The 15265-nt window shown below is 39.9% G+C and overlaps 1 protein-coding gene across 1 annotated transcript in view; it reads left to right on the forward strand.

Annotated features, from left to right (window-relative positions):
• Positions 1 to 1578: 1578 nt before the first annotated feature.
• The window catches only part of kcnh8 (potassium voltage-gated channel, subfamily H (eag-related), member 8), a 48996-nt gene continuing 35309 nt past the window's right edge, over positions 1579 to 15265 (forward strand). The window contains exons 1-2 of the mRNA XM_034892709.1: positions 1579 to 1937; positions 15021 to 15254. Of these exons, the coding sequence (XP_034748600.1) occupies positions 1862 to 1937; positions 15021 to 15254 (310 nt within the window). The 5' untranslated portion in view covers positions 1579 to 1861. The remainder of the gene's footprint in view (positions 1938 to 15020; positions 15255 to 15265) is intronic.

A 15265-nucleotide genomic window follows, 5' to 3' on the forward strand; every position in this document is an offset into this window, starting at 1 on the left:
ATTATATATATATTTTACACATTGCTCTATTTGGGTGGTATGCATTTCACACGAAACCACTGTTTAAATGTATTAAGTTGAAAATTTGATCACCTAATTGTTTGTTTCTTCATACTCACCTTTTATGCGTTCCTTTGTTTGGTTCACCATGTAGAAATGTTTGGGGAGGAGCTGCCTAGCAGTATGATGTATTTTCTTTAATTTCATCCCTGACATCATGCACCAGAACCAAACGATGGGCATTTTCTCTGCATAGAGAGAGGGAGGCTTTGCTGATACAAATATGAGCTCATGACAGAAGCAATTGAGGGTTTAGTTGTACAAAGAGAAGGTAAGAGCAGTGCCAATACAACCGTGCTTTATCAACATTTCGGGACAGACTATTTACTGGATCCGTCTTGCTGCTCAGATGCATGCTTTTTCTCCTTTGGTCCAAGTAGATTTTGTGGTTTTTCTCCACTTTTCTTTTGTTAGATTCAAGATTTGAATTTCCTCATTCATAAAACGTTTGGCTCTTTGCAAATAAATGTGTGCTGTTTGGAATTAAAGAAGTCTGCCTGCCTATCTTTTGACTTTTTTTTTGACTTTTTTTTTTGACTTTGACTCTTTTGATTTGTCTTAACACCCCATTTTGACGTATTTCATGTAATTCTCATGCATTCTCTTACAGATATATGTAGATATACTGTATATAAAACTTGGCGCTTTGCTTTCCACATGAGGGCGATATGGTGCAACTGATGATTCTGCTGAACATTTCTGTGTTGCTCGTGTGATGTTTTGACTCCAAGCCCATCTAGTAGACATGTCTACCATGCATGTCGTGCCTTAATCTTACCACCAGATGGAGCTAAAATCTCGCGATACCCCGTTACTATAGCCAGCTGTGCGCATGCTGACAGGTAGGCAGTCAGTCAAAACAACAAATGCAAATGAGACATGCATCTCCGGAAGCAATTATTCTGCTATGTGTTGTGCAATTATTTTGTTCTGTTGCAGTTTTATTTAATAACGGCTGTGCAAGCGCAGGTCTTGTGCATAATTGTTTTCGGTTTAGAGTGATGATGTGAAGAAATGCTGTTTCTCACTTTTCTCCTTCTTTCTCCCATCCTCCCCTTTCCGAATGTCAGACTCTATTGCATAATGCCTAGACAAACAATCATTTGTTCCACGTTTTTGGCACCACAAAAAACGCTGATGAATGCATTATTTAAATACAGGACAGACTGTTAAAACTTATTTCAAGAATTAACTTGCTATAGCGTGCACTATATCATTGAACAGGGTCAAAGGAAACTGACATAGCTTTTAATGGGATTTCCATCGGAGCTGTTAGTTGTTCTATTGTGTATTATTCCATGACTTACTTTATTGAGTAAAACAAAGGAAGCTTAATTGCCCAATAAACTATAGAGAATAAAAAAATAGAAAACAAAACGTGAATAAAAGTTAAGTTTCGGACTTGTTATATCTCCACACTGAGAATCTCCCCCATTTGATCAGAGTTCTTGTTGAGAGTGATTGATGTCTCCCACCATTGCGCGCTGGGGAGAGATGATCCTCGACTCCACCGGCATAATAATGGCATTGCTGACAGTGAGTCTGACTCTCTCACGGTCGTACCTGGCTATTACCTGAACTGCACCTATGGGCTTCGTCTTCTCTTGACATTTACACACGCAACAAAAAGCTTCAGACACGCGGGTGCGCGCATCACGAGCATTCTCCACCGACTAGAGATCGCATTGTGCTGAGTTGACCGTATAGCTCCTCAGCTTAAATGGGAGCACCATAAACATTTGGACGACTTGCGCCTGCTCTTCAGTAACTTTGATGGGGACTTCGATATTAAGCAGGGAAAATGCCTGTAATGAAGGGATTATTAGCGCCACAGAACACGTTTCTGGACACAATAGCCACACGGTTCGATGGCACTCGTAAGTTTGCTTTTAATTATTATTTTTTAATTATAGGATGTTTTTAGCATCTGTATTAGCTTTTTGTTTAAGTTTTCGGCTGGTTTGTAACCTCTAGGTTGTTAGAAGCTTGATATTTCTTGGAGATCCTTGATATCAAAACACCTGCAACAATCGTAAAAAAAAAAAAGCTGAGGGGCTCAATTTGTTATCCTAATGCATATCGACTTAATTAAATGTAGACATCAGGGCATCGGTTATTTCAGGTCCGTTTTATTTTTGCTCAGTTACACTTTAACTTCAAAGTAACTCCAAATTGTGTCATGTCTCAGGATCAGACAGGAAAGCCGGATGGATGCGCTCCCACAGCAATTAGCAGGCAGAGTCTGTCGCTGTCCGCGGTGCTGAAAGCTCTGCACCGCGGAGACACACACATTTCTAAACACACGTGAATAAATCCAACTTGTCTAAGTTTTCCACAAATAGTTTTGTTTTTCTGTGAAGTGAACCTTTATTATCTCTGCTCTTTGGCCCGACAAGGCTTGCGGTGGATGCGATCTTCCTCCCGCAGGTCTGAAACCAGCAGTCATTTATCAAAATTAATTGGTCAGCGGCAGCATAACAGCAAGTCCTTTCCCGGGCTGAGGCGCACACACTGAGGCATTTCTAACGACAACTTTTTTCTGAACTCTGGCCTCTTTATCTCAGTAGACTTCTTACTTCATAAAGACCATTCTCTATCTTGGAAATCAGCTATGGTTTACAGCTGACGTTAAGCTGAGCTGCCCTGCTCTCATTTTCCAGGCCTGTGTCTCTTTCTGCTCAGTTTCAACCTATGTTTATGCTTTTAAGGGTTACATCTCAGTGTATTTTGTTTGTTCAGGCAGCTATATGCACACCCTTGGGTTTGTATTTTTTCAGTGGTTCATCTTTGCTTTTCATTCCACTTCTGACAGTTCCAATAATGTATCACTGGGCTTGCAACTAACGTTTTTTTTGTTTACAACACTGATTATTGGTTTGGTCTGCAGTAAAAAAAGGCCCATCACAGTTTCCTTACTCAACTAATAGTTGCGGCTTCATGTATCAGTTTATCATCTACTTAGAGGGCGGTCGCTATGATATTCTGTATATGTACCAGACTTTAATGTGTCTTTTTGTCATAAACACACGCACACTACAACCACTTAAAACACACTTCTGTCTGTGTAATATTAATAGTTGCCACTTATTGCTAAAATTCATATCATAGACAGTTATAATAATACATCCTGTTCCAAAACAAACTCACCTCCTGACCCCACTCACCCTACTCTTTGGGACATGCCCCATTTTGTCTGGTTTGGTGATAGCACTGGGTGAGGCACGATAATAACTGCTGACATCAATCCTTATTTCAGCACCCATATCTGCAGGTTGAGCACCACTGTATGAGTAAAAGCAGGCTATATGTCGAGTGCTAACAAACGTTGAGCTGCCTTGGCAGTAGATCTTTTCTAACACAAGGGAATTGGAGTGGTATAGTGTACAGCACAAATGGATTGTCCTTGAGCTGCAAAGTAAATGAAATGAATGTTGGATTTCAGCTGCAAGATGGGGCAGACTAGAGGCAGTGGAGCTTGACTGGACAAATTAGGTCTGATGGCCCGACCAGGAGCAAATGCAAGGGACGCTGGTTCATTGCTATGTGATCCCCAGTGACGTCATCCAAAAAAATTGATTAAAGTGAAAGTAGGCAAGTGTTTAACTTGATTTGTGCTTATAGGAAAGTTTATTTTTTTACTTTTACAGATGGCTTTGGAATTGACTAACCCTTTTTAGTGCTCCTGAAGAGAGAGACTTTCTTCTATGTTCACACCAAGGTTTATTTAAAATGTCTCAGACATAACATAGTGGTAACTAGAAACCTTTGCGATACATTTAATTAAAAGCTGAGAGAAGACAACAAATGCATACGGTCTCATTTAAATAGCTCAGAAGAGAGTAAACATTTAAACCCCTTTATTTGGATTTCACAGGCAGTTCATGACTACTCAAAGGGCAAACGGTGTTTGCGTGTTTCACTGTTGGTTTTGTCGACTTATTGGTTGACAGACACAAACACCTCTGATCACTGCGTAAGGATAGTGTGCCCATTTGCCAGCAGTGTAACTGAAATGACAAAATCTGTCTGTAGCTCTGCACTGTGATGACTGGGTGAGAGTGCTGTGACACCTTCTGTCATCACTACAACATTGTGCCATCCAGGTAACTAATCTTACCACCTGTCCGTCACTGGAGCAGTGTTTAGTAGTGTGCTGCTCATTGCAATCACACATTATCACTTAGTCCATAGTATTGTATTTTGAAACGCATGTACATTAGGGCTGCAACTAATGATTGTTTTCATCATCAATTGTTTTTATAGATTAATTGTTTGGTCCCTAAAATGTCTAAGATACAATTTTCCAAAACTCAGTTTAATTTATTCAAAATGCTTGTTTTGTTTAACCAAAAGTCGCAAATCCAAAGATATTGAATTAAATATTACAAAAGGCCAAGAAAACCTGCAAATTTACACAACTGGAACCTTAAAAAGTGCCTAAATAATTCCACATTAATTAAGTAAACTGCTAATAGTTGAAGCTCTGCATAAATGCTTTCTAAGCAACACATTCAATATGTTGTTTTTCCTTAAATGAATTAATTTCAAAATTAAATTATATAATTTTGTCTTCTTTTCCATCTAAGTTTGGACATATGCATTTAGAGTTGATATCTTTAGTTCCATTGATTGATCTGCCTTCTGTGTATGTGGTTATATTACCAGTGGTGGAAGAAGTGCTGAGAATTACCAAGATCTAAAATAAATGTACTCAATATGCATAATGTTTTGTTTTTTACAGTGTTGAATTATAGACTTTTTTATTCTAATTTGTTTTTATCAATAATTAATTCATTCAAGAGCAGTGTAATGGTGTAGCTGATCAATTTGGAGCCAATTTTAGACACTTTGTATACTGAGTAGATTAACAGGATAGGACTGCATCATATTATTTAAGCATGTCATGTGTTTTAGAAGTAACTGTGTTAAATAAATTCTGTAGAGTAGAAGCATAAATGAGCATAGAATGGAAAAACACGAGTGAAGTACAAGTATGCAAACATTTTACTTACTGTAAGTACAATACTTAAGTATATGTACTTAGTTCCTTTACATCACTGCACATCACTGTAGTGCACATAAAATGCGTCCATACGTTTCACTGGATAACAAACTGTAACTTATTACCTCTGAACTGAAGTCATTGCAGTCTCATCACCAGTTCAGCATACTTGCTGACTTCACTTCCTGTCTACCAACGATGCCAGTGTGATGGGTTCTGCTAAATTAAGCAGATGTTTTGGTGGTATAGAGTTGTAGTAGAAGGCTTTGTAAAGTGTAGAATAAAAAGTTCTCTCAGGTCCAATTCAGTGGTTGGTTCAGATGAGCTTTGTTCACTGTGCAGTGGAGACAGAAGCTTACAAGATTCCCTCTGACCATAATGAGTTTCTAGCCTGGGTTTTACACAAGGTTACTGGAAACAACAGTATAAACAAAAGATGATAAGACCTTCAGCTTACAAGTCTGTCTGAGTAGATTTGCATAGACCCAATGCTATTACAATACAATATATTTACAAGGCAAGCAGCCCTTTGTTTGAATAAAGTGTAAAAACACAGGAGCCGGTTTGGATGGTCCTTGATTTGAATGAAGTCTGAATCCTGCTTGAGTTTGGCTACGACCCTAAAACAAAAAGTATCACCAACAGTAAGCCAAGGACAATGCTTTGTTTAACCGCTAAGCTATACAAAAGGCAGAGAGACCACACAGACGACACTAAAAAATTGTTGTTCAGATAAAACAATAGGAACTTAATCAGTCATCAGGAAAGAGGATATCAAGATAAAACAATTCTAAAACATTTAGGTAATTCAATTTCTTCTACAAAATGTGTGCTGTGTGCTGCCCATCCTGTGCCATTCTTTAAAATTGCCATTTTCTAGCTCTCAGCACACACTAATTCCACCTCCACTAGGCAGGTAATTACTGGTACAATCACTGGTGCCAACACTTGGAACAGCTGTGTGTTGAGTCGATATGTTTCAAATAAACTTATAAGCTTATTGACCTTATGAGCATAAGGGTAGTAAAGCAAAAGCACATCTAATTAAGCTGTTAAAAAGTGGCATCATGCTAACCCCTGCTGCCAGGTGAGTGTATAAAAACTCATCAAAGCTTTGCACATAACAGAAGAAGCCATCACTATTAGATGCTGCTATCTTAGGAGAAGGCCGAGGATGTATTGTTGCCGTCCCTATGGCTCAGTCTCACCAGCAACCTTATGACCTGCAGGAAGACCCAGGGAGCTAATTACTGAGGATGAAAGACCACAGACCACATGCTGATGCATATACGCTTCAATGAGTAGAGATAACCAGGGTTATTTGTTGGTAATTGCAAGGAATTCACAAGTCAAACAGTGTCAAAAACTTCAACAACTATCTAATTTTCTGTTGTGTCTTAGTGCATTGTTATTTTACAATATGGCAATGCCAACTTGTGAAAAGACAGGTCTAATGTCCTCAGCTAGAGAATGAAAAAAGTAATGAGTGTAGTTATGAGACTCTGAGTGAGTAATCAATCATCATTGACTGTAGTGCTGCAGGGTGCACAGGGGCTCTCACTTACAGGCAGTGGATTGGCAGTGCTGTTCCCGTTTTGTCCAAAGTCCACTTAATATTGAGACTGTTTTATTTCAGGGTAAAAATAATCAAAGCATGGAGATGTGTTGTACCTTTGTGAACAGTGTAGAATACATAGGACCCCTTTTCCATGAAATCGTATCAAAGTAGGTCTACTTCCCTCTTGCCCAGTAGAACCAGAAAGTAGCACAGTGAGATCATTCAATACATCCTTGTGAAATAAGTGGCGCTAAAAGCTTGGTGACATAGAGTCTACTTACGGGGCTTCTTAAGCTTTGGCTTATGAGCTCATCGGTAACATCTAGCTATCCTGCTAGCCACAGCCAAAGTACTTCACCAAGCTAACTGGTTTACTACCAGCTAGCTACCAGCTGGCATGCTAGCTAGCTAGCTTACACTTCAACAGGACAAGAAGTCAACACTGTTTATTCGAAAGACATACAGCTTGCTAAATTGTTAGCAAGAATTGTTGCTGTTGCCTAGCAGCTGTGTTCCCATGCTCAAATTAATTTAAAGTGCTATAGTATGCGCATTTTCAGGTTCATACTTATATTTAGCGGTTGAACCAGAATAGGTTTATGTGGTTTAATTTTCAGAAAACACCATATATTTGTTGTACTGCACATTGCTGCAGCTCCTTTGTTCACCCTGTGTGTTAAGCTCTCTGTTTTAGCTACAGAGTGAAGCATCTCACTTCTGTACCATGTTTGTTGAGAGTCAGGGTGGCCTCTAGCTTCCCCAGTAAGAGCGTTCGCCCCTTGTAGGCTGAGTCCTGCAGTGACCCGGGTTTGAATCCGACCTGCGGCCCTTTGTCATCCCCCATCTCTCTGCCTTAATGTCTATCCGTTATATTAAAGGGAAAATAAATCTTTAAAAAAACAACTTTGTTAGGAGTTGCTCATGCGCAGTAAGCTTGTCATTTACAGAGCACAAGGGAGTGCCATGCTAGCAGCTAGGCGATCATTATAACATGTGACACACGTTCTTCACGGATGTAAAGGCTGAACTACAATAGAGCAGTTTGTGAACAGTGTTTTCTCCAAAAGATGGTAAGTGACTTTGGGGCCAACTTTTTTCGGAATATAGCCGCCTGCTCTTCCAGTGTTTAGCCTACACTTAAAGAACATGTTTGAACTTATCAGAAAAAGGCTGTTTCCTATGACATTGTCAGTTACAGAAGCAACAAAATCCTCATCATCTATACAATCTTACTGTAAACCAACATGGCTAAAGGCATCTGCTTAGTGTGGAAAATGTATCTTTGTGTTCTGAATGAATAGCAACCCAGCATTATCTACTGGCTTTAACAAGGCTTAGACAAAGCATTCTGTTAGGAGAATGCAGCCACCATCATCAGTACTGACTCAGCAGGCAATTGATGTCCTCGCTGTAAGGTCACTAGACTTGGTTATTACTGTGCATTTAAAGGAGCCAAGTCTGTTCCACCAAACTTCTGGAACGTCTGCATCAGTGCCTCCCTGTTACGTTCTGCCTTGTTAAATAACCTAATTAGCAAGATTCCTCTCCTAATCACCATCTCTAATGGACTGTCCAAAACGATTGACAAACGGGGTTTGCCAGCAAAGTCCTGGCCAACTCGGCCATTTTTAGACTCAATTACTAATTAAAATGACAGGATTGGGTATTTTGAGAAAGTGAGAGGCTATGACCCAACATTTTGAGGAGGCAGAGAGGGGATAAGATAATGGCGGTTGGAAAAAGATACAGACAAAGACAGGTAGATTAAAAAGTAGGGAAAAAAGTAGAGGGAGGCAGGCTTGCAAATTACAGGAATGTAATGACTGGTGTAATGTTTCAATTGGTGAGAGCCTGGGGGACTGTATGATAAAAAAGCCACAGAAGTGATTAAGGCAGTTGATTAGTCTAATGATTTTCTGTCTTCAGTTATGGTGTGAGAGGATTACCACTGTTTGAATGGCTGTATGAGTGTGTGCATGCATGTCACATGCACACAAAATACCAATTAATTGATAACTACAATTTGTTGATACATTGCAGTTACATCAATTTCATAACCCCATGTGTGGACTAAATTCAGAATACAAGACAAACTACAGTTGTAACCTTGGTTGCTATGGTGTGTGTCAGTGGTAACTATGGCAACTCTAGAGTGACTTCTTTGTGGTTATGTGACTGCTTTGCAGCGGTTTCTGAGAGGCTGGCATGAATTCTGGCAAAGGGGTGAGGAGGTCTTTCCATCCATCTCTCCACTTCTCTGCCAATTGTGAACACACTCCATCTCCATCTTTCATCATTCCAACCTCTCATAGCTCCATCTCACTGACTTTCAATTTTTCACATCACCCTATCCCTCTCTGTCCCTTTCCGAACCTTATCTGTCTGCCTCTGTATATTTCTTAGTCTCACCTTCTCTTCCCCTTACCTGCCCACACTCCCCATCTTTCACTTTCTCATCTACTTTGCCATCCATTTTCCCCGGTGCGGTCTCTCTGTTGGTTTCTGCTTCCGTCCGTCTCTCTCTCTGTCTATGTCTCCATTACTTCCTTACACTTGCTCACCCATCATGTGAATTACTGTGCTGTAAATAGCTCAGGGGTTACTTTTAGTGGTGTCACGGTACTGTCTAGGAGCTGGGTAATGTGCAGACAGAGCATTTGTGCGTTTAAAACCACAAATCTGGGACAAAGCAGTGTGTGGACAAGGTAACACACACACTCACCTCTTCCCCACTAGTCCATCTGTTTATTAGGGTGTAGTGAAGGAATTTACCTGATGGAACAATTGTTTTTTGTTTTTCATTAATTCACCAACAATTACAATGCAGATCAGTTGACTTCTATTGCTTAAAAAGCTCTGAAACCATTTCTCTCTCTTTCCTTCTTGGTCTCTTTCTTCTCTCCCTGCCTTCCCTCTTTCTCCACCCACCCTCCCTCTCTTTGTCTCCATCTTTCCTTCTCCTACTCCTCATCTTGTGTCCCTGTGGGGTTTCCCCAGCAGCTGTCATGCAATAGTGTGAGCATGAGGGGAGATGATCTATGGGCTTCTACACCAGAGCAATTAGCCAAAGAAATTCAGAATGGAGAGAGAGATATAGTAGAGAAATAAGAGGTGGCAAAGAGGTTGAGACAGAGGAGAGAAGATCCCGAGAAAAAAAAAAAGGAACAAAAGAAAGAGACAAAGGAGAGGTGGTGAAGTGGGAGATGGTGAGATGAAATCTGAAAAGGACTCAGAAGGAGATGAGTCAGACCTTTCCTTTAGCAGGGTTTCGGGTGCAGGGGAAAGATAGTGAAAGTAGACAGATGATGCTCTTGTAGAGGTGGTGGGGAAGGAGGTGAACATGTGCAAAGAGTGATGGAAATAAATGGATTGGGAAAAAGAGGAATAGTCTGGTGGAATTCCAAGGGAAAAGAGGAGATGGAGACTAATTGGGTGGAGATCCAAAATGGTAAGAGGGACATAAAGAACAACTTTGAAGGAAGGCAGGTTGACAGGCGAGGAGGGCTAGAGGTCATTGAAGAAGTCAAGAAAAAAAGGGAGCAAGGTTAGGAATATTAGAGAGTAGGTGGTTGCAGGGGGGGGGGGGGGGGGGGGGGGGGGGGGGGGGGGGTAGTACCCATTACTACTGTTGTCAACCTACAACAGTAGTAATGGCTGATATTGCACAAAATGGATTATTAAATGACAAATAAATAATACTACAATTCATAAAGCTCCTTAAAACTCGGTTGCCAAAACTAAAACATTAAATATGTCTTTTGCTTGTGTCTCCATTTATGCATTCAGCAAAAATTTGATGAGTGGTCCAATATGCATCACAACAAAGAGATATAAGCTAACATCACCTTGCACCTCCTGCATACACACATGCATACTGTTCATTCAAACAATATACAGTAAATCTGTCAAGTCTATCAAAACAAAGTAATCCACTGTCAAAGACAGTACACATGTTTACCCCGTAAACATGCGTTTTCTGTCAACGCCATCCTCTCGTGCACTGGGGAGCGGCCACCAGACAGGCTGCAGGCCTTTGCTCTGGGTCCCCGAGAGGCCACCAGCCCTGTCGGTTTCTCTCTTGCTTACCCCAAGCCTGAAGGGCCTCACGTCTGACAGACGGTCCCAATGCTATACCCGCTCTGACCATCTGTCTGGGCCATGCAGTCAGGGCATTACTGCTGACATGTCAGTCTCATTGTGTTTTTCTCTTTTATAAACGGTATCACTGTCAGTGTCTTTGGTCCATCTGTGTTGACTATGATTCCAAAAACATTGTTAAAGCAGTACTCCTGTTTTTGACCACTTGGGTTTTAATTTCATGATTTAGTTATCATCATCATCATCATCTTATTCATTCCTGTTGGTAATGGTAAAAATTTACTGACCAAGTATATTCCTGAGATGTGAAAAGCCAGCAATATCCATGCCAAAAAGGAGTCAGATGGAACAAGAAACATGAGTGGTGAGGTGATCAGACCTATAGGGTGGCCAAATTATTTAGAAGGGCAAAAGGAGGTGAACTGTAAAATAATTACACAACCTGTCCATCAGAAACATCTGTCACAGTTGCACACAGTTTCCCTGTGCAGTAAGAGATTATTATTATTTTTTTAAGATTATTTATGGGGCATTTTTAGGCCTTTATTGGCAGGACAGCTGAAGAAATGAAAGGGGAGATAGATAGATAGATAGATAGATAGATAGATAGATAGATAGATAGATAGATAGATAGATATTTATTGATCCCACAAAAATGGGAAATTACAGTGTTACAGCAGCACACAAAATTTACATCCATACAATATACTTGAAATAATAATAATTATAATAACAAAATATAAGAATAAAATATAAGAATGTAAGACAAATATTTAAGTATATACAAGACGGGAAAAAAAAGTGCAACTGTTTAAATAATAAGTATGCTAAAAAATGTTTAGTTACTGGTGAACAGAATGGTAGCTACGGTTAATTGAATGTGTAACGAATGGTTAGCTAATGATTAGTTACCGGTAACAAAGCTTGTTACTCATTACCATTCTGTTTACCAGAAACTAATCACTGGATAACCATTTCTTTACTCATTTATTTAGCAGTAGCTACCAGTCTGTTTACCATAACAAATCAATCAATCAATAGTAACAAATCATTGCCATAAGACCTGACATGATGCTCTTTGGATGCTTTTACATAGACCTAAGTGGTCCCCTAATACCATATTTGAAGTCTCTTTCTCCAGAATTACAGCCACTAGAGCCAGTCCCACAATGCACTTTCCTCAGTATGTGCCATTTCTGAGTCTGTAGCTTTTGAGGAGGAGGGGTGGGGGGCAAGGTGGAGTCTGGGGGTGAGGCCTTGACCAACTACCACTTTCCTTGTTTCAAAGCCATAATGTCTCTCTCTTATGGGTGGGCCAAATTCTCTGGGCGTGCAAAGCAGAGAAAGGGGAGGTAACATTGCCCTTTATGACCTCATGAGGGGCAATATTCCAGATCTGCCATCTGAGCTTTCACTTTCTTTCACAAGCAGAGCAGGATATCCAGGTCTCGGTTTACACCGTTTCTAGACACCCATAGGCTGGCTGGGGGAACTCATATTAATGTTTAAAAACAAAAAAACTCATAAAAGGGAAATTGACATTCTGTGGGACCTTTAAATCACAGTCAATTAGTAATTAATCATTAACTAACCATTCGTTGCTCATTTATCAATTTCTTTCTGTTCCTCAGTAACTACCTACATTTTTGTGTACTTTATTGTAAAGTATTACTATGTGTTCTATTAAATAACATATACAGTAAATTAGTCATGTCTTTGCACTGGGGACATGTTTCTTCATTATGATGAACATGGGAACTGTAGTTTATTTTTAGTCAAGCCCACATACTCCGTCCTGCTGCTGGAGTCATAAGAGCAACCAAATCGGCCTCTGAAAATAGTCACAAAAAATTCACTATTTACACCTGTTTAAGTAACATTTGCTAAAAACTACAGGGCCCAGCAGCATTGGAAAATTATTTAGCATTTTAAAGAAATTAAAGTGTATACTTATGAGCCATTTTTAAAGATGTACACCTTCAGGAGCAAATGGGTTTGGGGCTGAGAGCCACATACTTACTTGCAATGTTGCTATATTCCTGCATTCCTTATTTTTTTCTCTATTAATCATTATCCTTTATTCACTATTGCATAATCTCAGGGTATTTTGTCTCGTCCCACAGTCCTGAAAGTGATTTTTAGAGAGTGCCAACAAGCATGCTGAGGCAATTGATGTTGCTGAATGGAATTATGAAAAAGGACATGTTGCTCATTCCTCTTGAGGGATGCATACAAGGTTTTTTTTCTCTGCCGTTGTCTTCCCCGTTCAAATCTAAGGTGGTTTCCTTCAACAAAGCCTGACGTACAACATAAAACAATTAAACATTGGGGTTGGTGGAAAAAGGAATTATTGATGCAGAAAATAGATTCATGTTATTGAAACAAGTCACTGTGCAAGATGTCTCAAGCTATGGTAATAAAAAAAGCTCACGTCGCTTTGTATGTTGAGAGTGTGACTCATTTATATAATGTGATTATGCTAATGTTTCCAAATGTATTGCGTATCATTTGTTAGTGCTGCATGCCCCTTCAAATATGTGTGTTAGTCGTTTGAGACTTAGGGACTATAGTTTTAGTAGGTGCACACGCAATTACAAACATCTACATCCACGCACACTATACAATCTGCCAAAAAATATAGCCCACTGTCTTGTATGATGGCATTGTAACGTAAACATTAGCTGTCTATCAGCGCTGCTGTTTGTTTGTGTGGAGGAGTGGGTGCATTTGTGTGCCATAATAGATGGGTTTAGGTATAAACAGCTGGTGCATTTCAATCGGGTATTGAGTGCTAGACACAAATAGTCTAATTAATTGTGATTTAATCTTTAATGGGATTCTATTTCACTGTCATGACTCCAGCACATTCCTCACTCATTCTTCTCTCACACTTTCTCTCTCTTTATCTCTCACACTTTTCTTTAAACTTTGTAATGTCTCTTAAACGTATCTTCTTACAAACAGCATTCGGGGTCAGTTTCTTGACACGAGGGAATGAGTATTAAAAGTAGGATTCATTTATTGAGGTAAATGACCTTCATGTTGCAGCCCACACAGGCCTTCCTCTACCTGAGCTAAAGATCCAATCAGCCTGTGTATCGGTGCATTAAAAGTCACATTTTAACCCGTAGTGGCCAGTGAGAGCAATTGAGTGTAAGAGCCAGAGAGGCACCCCTTGACTAGTTGAATTTGCTTTCATTTTAATCATCTAAAGTTTAAAGTGGGTGGTTAAAGCTGAGAGTACAGTGGTCTAACAACCAGTTTGCGGTACAAGATTCTAAAGTTCAGTTGGACATTATGACTACTGTAGTAACAATCTCCAGCTGAAACAACAACATTAAAGCTTTTCATGTCAATAATAATAACAATGGATCAAATTACTATGTGTAAGGTGTCTCTCGTACTGATCAACCCACAGAGAATCACCACCCATCTCTGCTCTTCCTTAAGCGTTCTAGCGTCTTTCAGCTCACTGCGTGGTTAACTCTCACCGCTCGCATTGACTGCCTTTTCAGCCATAATGTGACAGGCGACTGTTTCCAGCAAAAAGCCCTGATTAACCCACTACACCGGCTGAACACTGACAAAGACAGACGAAGTTAGTGGGTATTTAGCATTTAGCGGAAGAGCAAGCAATTTTTTTCCGGGGTTGGTTGAGACTAAAAACAGAGCTAAAAAAGAATTTATATTGCACTTATGTTTGTCGGTGACCACAAACATGACGTCTTTGCGTATTTATGTGAAGATACGCAACTACTAGCTAAAATGCTCAGCTATGTCAATGTTGTGTTCACAGCGTGTTGTGCTGCTTCCAAATGGCTGAAACTTAATTGTAAACAGGTTTCATTCAAGTCAATTGAAGTTTAACGATGGTAATAATAATAATTACTGTTAACAGTGTTGCTTTGCCAGATATTTGCAGTGTTATGGATCTATGGTTGTCTATGGATTGTTAATGGGACTTCGGAGGATTCTTGAATGAGCATAATAATGAATAGTTTAAAACTATAGTTTGGTCTTTGGAGACTATTTTTTCATTCTTGCCTTCAGTCAGAAAAACACATTGGACATTAGTTTTTTATGTCACTGCATTCAGTGTGAAGATACGTCAAACAAGGAAGTTTAAAAGTGTTGCCTTTATTTTAAAAGGAGCTGAAAATTGGGCTAAACTTGGCTAAACTCACAGCTCATTATTCCTTCAAACTCACATATATTTAACCCCTTACTATCTCGAGAATAATGTAATTACCTCAGCTCCATGTCGTCCTTTCACCTCGACTCTTCTTCCCTTTACGACTGCAGACAGCAACTTCATCCTGGCCAATGCGCAGATGTCGAAGGGCTTTCCCATTGTCTACTGCTCTGATGGCTTCTGTGAGCTTACAGGCTTCTCCCGGGCCGAGGTCATGCAGAAGAGCTGTGCATGTAAATTCCTGTACGGGCCAGAGACCAGTGAAAGCATCATTTTCAGCATTGACGAAGCCCTGGAGGAGAGAAAGGAGTTTAAAGATGAGATCATGTTCTACAAAAAGACAGGTAAACAGTGG

Source organism: Etheostoma cragini, chromosome 14 (assembly GCF_013103735.1).
Source record: "Etheostoma cragini isolate CJK2018 chromosome 14, CSU_Ecrag_1.0, whole genome shotgun sequence".
Taxonomy (NCBI): Eukaryota; Metazoa; Chordata; class Actinopteri; order Perciformes; family Percidae; genus Etheostoma; species Etheostoma cragini.